The sequence below is a fragment of the Austrofundulus limnaeus genome, unplaced genomic scaffold (genome assembly GCF_001266775.1).
Source record: "Austrofundulus limnaeus strain Quisiro unplaced genomic scaffold, Austrofundulus_limnaeus-1.0 Scaffold14, whole genome shotgun sequence".
NCBI classification, from domain to species: domain Eukaryota; kingdom Metazoa; phylum Chordata; class Actinopteri; order Cyprinodontiformes; family Rivulidae; genus Austrofundulus; species Austrofundulus limnaeus.
The window spans coordinates 2,092,637-2,102,670 of record NW_013952416.1 but is presented as its reverse complement, the minus strand read 5'-3'; the positions used below and the strand labels follow the sequence as shown (position 1 = coordinate 2,102,670).

Genomic DNA, 10,034 nt, shown 5'->3' with positions numbered 1-10,034 from the left:
CCTCTAGTAATATATTTACTGAGAAAAATGGTGACGTGTTCAATACTTATTTTACCCACTGTACATACTCAAATTTATAAACTTCCATAAGCTGTGTAAGTGATGTGTGTGTCTCAAAACAAAATTTTCGATTGTTTAGTGCAATGTTTTCGGGGACAATTTATCATCCAGCAAAATTTGTTATCGTGACAGGCCTAGTGATTTGTTTTCATTACTGTTTCCACTCTACTCTTTAGCATACTTGATGACAAACTTTAAAGGTTCGTAAACACCCAGTTATTGTTGGATAACTCATGTTTCTCTAATTTAACAAGAGAAATCCATCAAATTGCAACTAATTAAAGTCTTTTTTCAAATCGGGGAATTTGATATCTTGAAATGTGCAGCTCAATAAATGTAAATTTAATTTTATTTGGAACATAGAAATTATTGCATAATCATGAGTCATTGTCACTGCTGATTTTTTTTATTCTCATGGGGTGTTGTTAGAGATTTCCTCTCAGAGCAGCATTCAGTTATCACCTGCTTGCACTCTTATACAACCACAAGCATTACACAAACACACTAAAACAAAGGAGGGACTGGCAGTAATCCCTCATACTCTGCTGATGAAATGATAATGGTTATTCATGTAATGTGTCCAGACAAACTCTTCCTGAGTAACATGGAAAAATTACTAAATTCATTCAAATTGTGTTATAAGTAGTGAACAAAAAAACAAACAAAAAAATCTATTAAAACTATTAAAACAGATATCATAAATAGCAAGATAAAAATAGAAAGTGTATTTTTTTTAAATTTTGCATTGCTTTTGTGATTCTTTGCAGGTTGCCCTGGCAGTTACCCCATGGCTGCCCCTCCTCACCATCATCTGTTCAGCCTCTTTCTTTTAACCTCCCGCATCCTTCTCCTCTTCCCTCCTCCTCACCCTGTGGCCTATTAATACCCTGCAGAGTCAAAACAGTCAGTTAAAGCTCCCACCACCAACGGTGAGCATGAATCAGATACTACACGCTTCATTGGATATTTACACTCGTCATCTTTTCAGTCAGCAGCTAAGGGGAGGAAGAAATTCAAAAAAATGCGACAACAAAAAACGGAACAAGTGGAAATTTGAAAAATGCAACAACACGGAGACTTCAAGCCTCAGATGCTAAACGGCTCCAACAGCTCAGTCAGCTTCAGTTGGAGCGTACTGGGGATACTTTGGATAAAGCCTCTACTTGACCCTTAGCTGTGACTAGATAAAGATTTTAACTTAAAATACAAGCTAAGTTATTTATAATAACACTAAGTTGTCTAAACAGCAGTAGTATTTGGACCAGGCTGAATAGAAAAATACTTTAACTTGTAAATAGCGCAAATCTGAAGGTAAGTCCAGTTTCAGTCAGTTTGTGATCAGATTTTACACTGGGCCATTCATTTAACGCTGTCATTTACTTTAATTTGGTATTTTTTGGTGTTTATAATTTTTATAGCATTTGAAGATTTTTTTGTTGCCTGTTTGTGAAAGCAAATGTTAAAGTTGTGTGCATGTTGTGAATTACGGAACATTTGTTTTAATTTTTTTGACAGACTGACAGCAAGGATTACTCTGTATTATTAACTTGAGCTTTGATTCAATTGTTAGAACCATTTTGTTAAGATTTGTTTAGTGTAAAATGGTTAAATGACTGCCGTTTCTTTACATCCAGTTCTGCATCTGTCCTCGCTATGACCTAAGACCAACTCCACCCAGAGCGTCTCTTGAAGGATGACTGCTGTCTTCCCTTCTGAGAGCAACCCTGATGGGACTGAAGCCCGGGCTGGGACAGCAGCAGCCACCGGCAACTGCTCAGTTTCAGAGGCAGACGCCAGGGAGTCTGTCGGAAGTACTGCTACTGGCACGGTCGCAGCTGCTGGTGGCCAAAGGTTTAGTCGCTGGAGCCACCAAGACAGCTCGGACATCAACACAGATGACGAGGGAGCCACCGTCCGCCGCCTCACTCCACTGGAAAGGCTCAATCTGGATATGTGCCAGGATGAAAGGTAGGCTTAAAAACCTGTTTTAAAAAAGGGTGTGCAATTTCTTTTGCTAGAAATTTTTAGTAAGAAATGATTTTGTCCTCTTTCTCAGGCGATTTTACTGTTAAATCGTGTCAAATGTTATTGTCACAACTACTGTTTTGTAATCTGGTCACAGGGTGGTCCGTGAGCTGACAGTGGGTCGAAGAATTGCCTTCTACAAGATCCGTGGGGAAATCGGCTGTGGAAATTTCTCCCATGTCAAGCTAGGGATTCATGCTCTCACCAAAGGTAAAACCAGCCCCACTATCAATGTGACTACACATTATATCTTTTGAAAACATCAGCAAAATGACATAATGTAACAGCTTAGCCTAATTTAAAACTGCTGGGATCCAAGGCGTTTTGAAATGAGAATTATTCCTAAAAGGAATCAAAGGTTCCTGTGTTAGATTAGGTAATAGTTTCATGATATGGTATTTCCATCAGTGGCCTTTGATGCAAAAATGTATATTGTTTTGCAGAAATTCAATAACAATGTGATGTACACCTGGTCAGGGGGCTGATTCAGCCATGAAGAAGGACACTCTCTGATGTCCTTGACCAAAAGGATTGATTAGCTATCTCAAGTTTTCCTAGACACAGATAAAATTGCTGCATGCCTCATCAAAGACTACAGATGACAGAAGAAAGGAGTGTGCAACTCTTAGTTTGTGTGCACTTTGTGTTCAGGTGTTGCATTTTAGCTACTTTTGGCTTCTTCATTGAATGAGCACGCTTTATGTGCAAGTAAACAGTATAACCTAGACTAAAAACGATATGAGCTGCAACACATTTTGAAGGCTCCTATTGATAGCTAGACTGCAGCTGAAACAGAGCCCAATACCAGCCTTAATAATGCATACTCAAGCACAATTAGATATCTCAACACCATTTTGCTACTTAAGAACTTTTCTGTAATCAGTCACCTGAGAACCGTTTTGTGTATGTCCATAAATGATTTAAAGGCATACAGTTAAGATCTCATTCAGTCGAATTTAATATTTATTCAGTATTTAGACCTTTTTAAAATTAAATCAGCATTATCTTAATCGAGGCATCGCCACGTTTTCACTTACCTGCGTAGAGTTGGAGACATGTTCTGTGCAAAGTCAAAAGCAAATTTATATATAAGATTGTGCTAAAAGTTGAATTTCACCCCATGCAAGAATATAATCAAGAAAAGTGGTTTCTGAGGGCAGCTAATTCTCCACAAAATTAGTTAGAGCTGATTGTCAGTTTACTGCTGTTTGTAAGTGGATATCCGATTCCCATTTTTTAATTATTTATAATAAATTAAAACTAATGTAATAAATGTCTTATTTTATGTGCAATTTGCATTGGAATTTGGGAAATCAGTTTATAATGTAAAGTAGTGAATTAAAATGAAGCGACTCTTCAAAGGTTTGCTGTTCTGTCATATAACTGCTCATAAATTTCTCCTTTGGTATCACCAGACAAAGTGGCCATTAAGATCTTAGACAAAACCAAGTTGGATCAGAAGACTCAGAGGCTGCTTTCCAGAGAGATCTCAAGCATGGAGAAACTACATCACCCCAACATCATACGCCTCTTTGAGGTTTGTCTAATTTTGACTCTGTGATCACAAATACGAGGCAAAGTCCAGTCTTCTTTACTTTGACATGTCATTGTCCTGTTTAGGTGGTGGAAACGTTGTCACGTTTACATTTAGTGATGGAGTATGCAAGTGGAGGGGAGCTCTATACAAAGATTACTACAGAAGGAAAACTTCCTGAGACTGAAAGCAAGCTCGTCTTTGCTCAGATCCTCTCTGCTGTCAAACACATGGTCAGTGCGTATCAGTTTATAATGAAAAAGTAGATTTGAGTAGAATTGCTCATCTCAAAATGCAATCATTTATATGAAGCTTGAATGTGACATTTTGTATTGTAACAGAGTATAAAATGAGACATCAATTTCTGCAAAACTGGTAAAGGATATATCTTCTCTTTTGATCTCTCGCAGCATGAGAACAACATCATCCACCGTGACTTGAAGGCAGAAAATGTCTTCTACACCAGCAGCACCTGTGTCAAAGTGGGGGACTTTGGATTTAGCACGCTGAGCCGCCGCGATGAGACACTCAACACCTTTTGTGGCTCTCCGCCTTATGCTGCACCAGAGCTCTTTCGGGATGAGCATTACGTTGGCGTTTTCGTAGATATCTGGGCCCTTGGGGTGATGCTGTTTTTCATGGTGACGTGCACCATGCCATTCAGGGCCGACACCGTGGCCAAACTGAAGCGGTGCATCATGGACGGGGCCTACGTGCTGCCCAGCTGGGTGCCAGAGGCGTGCCAGAGGCTCATCAGAGGAATCCTTCAGGTCGTACCATCTGATCGCTACACGGTGGAGCAGATGATGGGCTGTGAGTGGCTGCTCCCCGTGGAATTCCCATGTGCCATGAAGCCCTTTAAACTAGACCCTTCATATCTAGCTGAGAGTGATCCATCTGAACTGCTGGAGGAGGAGCTGGAGGTAAAGGCAGCTCTAGAAACACTAGGAATCACTCCAGAGCACATCCTCAACAACCAGGGGAAAGACTGCAGGAGCTCCATCACTGGAGTCTATCGAATCCTGTTGCACCGGGCTCAAAAGAGACGAGCTGTTGAGAACGCACCCGCCCTCACACAGAAAGCTGCACCGAAGACGACAAACAAAAAGGAACGACTAAAAGCGTACAGAACTCTACAGCACACCTCCAAACTCTGTGTGATTCTGTAACAGAAAAAGCTGGCTCCGCTCTGGAAGTGAAACGGTTTTATCATCTGGGATGAAACTGCATGGATTCCATTTAAAGGCTTTTCAATCCAGTAGTATAAATAAAGTAATGGCACTTCAAACTCATTCAGCTCTTGAAACTGGAGATTTCTTACTTTAGTGTCTCTCTTCTTGTAAGGAAATGTAGTCTCTGTGAGAATGCTGCTGTAATTTGATCATTATTGACTGTTTTATTAACAGGATTTTGGAAAATATTGAATTGTAATGATTTATTTAAATCAGTGTAATGATTAGATGGCATACAGAATTAGTTTACAACATATATAGCAGATATTTCCGCCTCTGGGCAGAAATAACAGACTCTAAAATCATAATATAGTAGAAATAAGCTACGAAACTAGAAGCATGATAAGTTGAAAAACTAGCGAAATATAGACACTAAACATTAAATGTTTTGTCTTTAATCTTTACTTGCACTTTCCTCAAATGCCTTAGATTTTTTATTGAAATATGAAATCTAATAAACTGATTTCATTGATGTTTATGATCATACAAATGGAGATTTTGCATCTTATAAGATGTATCTCTGTGAGATGGTATGACTGGTGACATTTTTGTTTTTCATTTTGGCTTGAAAAAGCTAGTAAATGAAATTAAGCTTTGGACTGCTGAGATATCTGCTACTAAAACTATTGGTTCAAGTGGCAAAAGTATATTTTTCAGGTACTGCTGAAACAAATTAACAATGTATTTAAGTTGTTTACGTCATGTCTGTACTAATGCACAGCCTGAAATAAATTTTAATGTACAATTTAAACAGTGTTGGCTCATTACATAAGGTTTATATTAGTTTTATTTGTGTATAATTTAGAGTGGCGTTAGGATTTAAAAATTTGTTCGTACTTTACAATTACATAACTACTGACCACTTCTTATCAGTAAATACATCCAAAATAAGCTTTATTCACTGGCATTAATATCTATATTTGTTTTATACTACTGTTTCCTTTTTACAGCAAAATATGGCTAAATAATGCAAACAGATTAAAACTATTTTAACAACAAATATGTTCAAGATAACCAAAATAGTAATTGCATATTTTTATTTATTATATTTTCTGATGATTATTACTTTAACAAAGTTGTTTTAAATGCTTCATCTCGGACCGTTCTTATATGATTCCATAAATGAGGTTAATGATGAAATGTGGTCTTTTACTACATTTCCCAGAACCCCTTGAGAAGGTCACGTACTGAACTCGTTTCCGCCTTTACGTGATGACGCGTTTTTTGCCTCGTTGGAAGGTGGTTTCACAAGGAAGTGTTCGAACTGCAGACGTCCTCAAGGAAATAGCTGAGTTGAGAATTCGAGAGACACCTGGACGCACTCATTTGAGTTGGATATTCTCTTCTGTCACCAAACGGTGAGAATACTTATAAGTTAAGCGAACTATTTCTGAATATTTGTCGGCGGTTGTTTAATAATACGAGGGACCACGCCCTCAAAATGATGTGTGGTTAGTTGATTTTTTTAATCAGGAGCACAGCCGTCGATGCCGACGTTTTCTGCTTTTCCTGTTTCAGTTTACATTATTTGACCATGAATCATACGGCTTGCGGCTTCTTTAGCAGGCGATTTTCTTTAGCTATTTAACGTTACACTCAAAGACACCATTGTTCTGTTAAAAAAAAAAAAAAACAATTTTCATTATACAAAAGACACCCAGCAGTATTTTGCATTTCATCTGTATTTAACATTGTTTTCAGTTAATCGCATTTAATTTCCATTTTGACCCTAATGATTACATTATTTGTTTTGATACTGGATATTGTGAAGATCACATGACAAAGAAGGCTGATGGGGGCGGGGCTCATTAAGAATGAGGTCATGATGAAATCTACCAGTGATGCAATACCGGACGTTTCAGGGGAAGCATAATCAATTTTTCAATATTTACATTTGAAATAAATAAACAAACAAAAACAACACACAAGAAATAAAACCATAAATCACGATTCTCCTCAAGCTGCCACGTGTCTCTCAAAAACTCACCACCAAGCACAAGGAAGCCCCTTTGTCTCCTCAGCGTAATAGTAGCTGAGTAAGCAGTGATACCATATAAATGGAATCCATTGAGACTGTCAACCAATAACACAGTCTTCATTGTTTGCTTTAAAATGCAAACACAGCAATGACATCCCCACAGCACATTAAATTGCATCCTAAAAATGACTGAATAAATTGAACAATTCCTATTTTTATGATTTTGTTAATAAAGTCAATGGGATCACCATAATGAGTATACAATAACATTTCCGAACTGCAAATTGTGAAACAAAAAGAAGATGTCCCAAAAATCAAATCAACAAAAATGTCATCGTTTTTGGTCTGTGCAAGCACGTTGTCATATGATCCAAGATACCATTGTAATAAAACTTTTTTTTATTTATTTTTCTTTGTTTTGTTTTAGATGTCTGTTTCTGAAGACCTCTCAGACATGGACGGAGCAGACCTGTTAGGGCTGCTGTTCCACAATGGAGAGGATGGATTCACGGAGCCCTTTTATCCTGATGAGAATGGCCTCATTGATGCTTGGCTGTCTGAGCAAGATGTAAGAATCCCCAAAATAGGAAAACTCTAAATGATTCTGCTTGTGGCGTTTTCTTTAGACTTCAACTCTCTTTTTTTGTCTTTCAGATGCTGACAGGTTTGGACACTGAAGATTTTCTGTCCAGCTTGTTGGACGTAGAGGATAAAACGGAGGCCTTCTGTCCTTCTCACTCTCCAGTGGGGAGTGACAGTGGCATATCTGACGACAGCAGCACAGGGGCTGGAAACAACAATGTCCTGGGATGCCCGAGTCCTCATGGCAGTGAAAGTGATGTTGTACCCAGCCCGTCCTACTCACACCCTAGCCCGGTGCATTCAGATCCTGCTTTGACCTCTGCAGAGTTGCAGGCCGAGAGCTTTGAGGCCTTAACAGTCCATGCGGATCACAGCTACTCCCTGCTGCAGACTGGAGCCAGGGACATGGAYGTGCTGGAGAGCGTGCGGGCCGAGAAGCCAGATATGGATGTCTTCATCGACTTGGGTATGTGTTGTTAATTCTGTGGAGTTTATCAAATATGACAACGTTTTGTGTTTGGCAACTTAGGTCAGGGGTGTCAAACTCATTTTCGGGGCCACATGATCCCTCAAAGGGCCAGTTGTAATTAACTTTGACGTTTCGTGTTTAACTTGGATTAAACAGGAAATATCACGTTACTCGTCTCATTGCTACGGCTGAGCACTGCTAACAAGCAATAACTGAGCTCCATGTGGTATTTTGTGCATAGAAACCATGTTTTAACATGTCTTCCTATAAAACAGTGAAAAGTACTACGTGTACGACCGACTAAATGTCAAATAAATAATGCAAAAATACTATTAAAAGTAAAACAGTTTTACTCACTGTTAAGTTGTAAGTAGCTGCTGCCTTGAATTCTGAATTATCCCATTGTATGTCAGGAAATTCCCATTAGGGGCATTCCAGGTAAATTTATGACGTGTAAGTGGGAAAWTCCTACTTCCCAGTCCAACTGGGKCGCAACATAAGTAGCTAGCGAAAATGCGGCTAAATGTAGATTTTACACATCAAATTTCGCTGGCTACCAGCTACTGACTTCATTTGAACTCTATGCACCTCCACCTAGTGGTACACTGAAAAAATAATCAACATGCATTATGGGAGMTGTAGTTTAATACATATTTTAAGCTATCTTGTGCTACATAAAATGCCGTACCGGGCCATATTTRGCCCGCCGGSCTTGAGTTTGACACATTTGAYCTAGAAGATCTGAAAATAAGATTACRTTCRTTKAAAATGATCTGTTTCATGTGACAGATGACCTGGTGAGTGATGTGATGGAGGAGGACATTAGCAACGAGCTGCCCTGCACTTTGTCCATAGAAAACTCTGTAGAGGATTCAACAGATCTGGACACAGAAGATCAAGTCAGTTTCTAATGCTAACATAACAAAAATACACATAAGAAAATATGATTATATTTTATAATAGTCCATAAGATTTTGACTGGTGCATCATGCAAAACCATTCAATGTTTTGTCTTGTTTTTTTTATCTAGTTCCACTTTAAAGAAATCGTTCTCACTGAGGAAGAGAAGCGTCTTTTGGCAAAAGAAGGTGCTACCATTCCCACACACATGCCTCTGACAAAGGTAATTTGGGATTTTGTTTTTCTGTATTAACTTTAACTTGCCATTTGTGAACATGTGCGTCTTTGTGTATTTCGTCTCTATAATACTTCATTTCATGTTTTAAAATTTATCACCCCTGCCTTTTTTATTTATTTATTTATTTTTTGGTTTGATTTTTCTGCTGTAGTTTTTCAGGGTTGTCATGCACATCTTCACCTGTCATGTCAACACTGTGGTGAAAGCCTAGTTTACTTTGTGTAACAGGCCGAGGAAAGGACTTTGAAGCGGGTCAGGAGGAAGATCCGTAACAAGCAATCTGCTCAGGAGAGCCGCAAGAAGAAGAAAGTGTATGTCGATGGACTGGAAAACAGGTGAGGATTGAGTTATCATGTCTGTATGGCAGGGCTATTCAACTAAGTTGCTCAGGGGGCTGCTGAAATAGTCTCTGTTGGGCCGGGCAGAAGTCACCAGGCCCACAGACCCCCACTTGTAAAGCCCAGCTGTGTGGTTTCAGTAAAGATTTAAGTTATTCAGATGTTTTGTTTTGGTTTATGCGTTTGCATTTGAAAAGCTAATTACGTGATTTTATAAAACAGGGTTGCCATTTGCACTGCGCACAACCTTGAACTTCAGAAAAAAGTCCAGATGCTTCAGAAACAAAACATGTAAGAAATCTTGTATAACTTTTCTTTACTTGTATTGTTTAATGCACATATTTAATTTAAAAGGAAGCTTCAGGGATCTAAGTGTGTCCTTGTTCTTAAAGATCATTGATCGAACAGCTGAGGAAACTTCAGGCTATAGTGAAGATGTCAACTATGAAGGCCAGCACAACCAGCACTTGCATTATGGTAAATTTGTTGGTTTTCTTAGCTTATTTGTTTCCATTTTTTGGTCTCTAGACAGAATATTCACTTTTTTTTTTGGCTGCTCTCGTTCTCACATTCTTATGTTTTGCCTACTAGGTGTTCCTGCTCTCTTTCTGCCTCATCATCTTCCCGTCAGTTAATCCGTTTGGTGGAAACGCCAAGCAGAATGAACTCTACACACCT

At 38.7% G+C, this 10,034-nt stretch overlaps 2 protein-coding genes across 3 annotated transcripts in view; both read left to right on the top strand.

Moving 5' to 3' along the window:
• Positions 1-5,602, top strand: part of nim1ka (NIM1 serine/threonine protein kinase a) — a 12,281-nt gene extending 6,679 nt beyond the window's left edge. The window contains exons 2-7 of one of the 2 annotated variants that reach the window (XM_014002667.1): positions 828-989; positions 1,695-2,028; positions 2,183-2,295; positions 3,501-3,622; positions 3,706-3,852; positions 4,030-5,602. In XM_014002667.1, the coding sequence (XP_013858121.1) occupies positions 1,754-2,028; positions 2,183-2,295; positions 3,501-3,622; positions 3,706-3,852; positions 4,030-4,788 (1,416 nt within the window). In that variant the 5' untranslated portion in view covers positions 828-989; positions 1,695-1,753 and the 3' untranslated portion in view covers positions 4,789-5,602. Of the gene's footprint in view, positions 1-827; positions 2,029-2,182; positions 2,296-3,500; positions 3,623-3,705; positions 3,853-4,029 lie in introns of both variants that reach the window. The other variant, XM_014002666.1, reaches the window with a different exon arrangement.
• A 501-nt stretch (positions 5,603-6,103) lies between these two features.
• Positions 6,104-10,034, top strand: part of creb3l3l (cAMP responsive element binding protein 3-like 3 like) — a 7,825-nt gene continuing 3,894 nt past the window's right edge. Inside the window, exons 1-9 of the mRNA XM_014002541.1 lie at positions 6,104-6,209; positions 7,257-7,397; positions 7,484-7,877; positions 8,670-8,779; positions 8,911-9,003; positions 9,247-9,353; positions 9,579-9,647; positions 9,749-9,833; positions 9,948-10,032. Coding sequence (XP_013857995.1) covers positions 7,257-7,397; positions 7,484-7,877; positions 8,670-8,779; positions 8,911-9,003; positions 9,247-9,353; positions 9,579-9,647; positions 9,749-9,833; positions 9,948-10,032 — 1,084 coding nt within the window. The 5' untranslated portion in view covers positions 6,104-6,209. The remainder of the gene's footprint in view (positions 6,210-7,256; positions 7,398-7,483; positions 7,878-8,669; positions 8,780-8,910; positions 9,004-9,246; positions 9,354-9,578; positions 9,648-9,748; positions 9,834-9,947; positions 10,033-10,034) is intronic.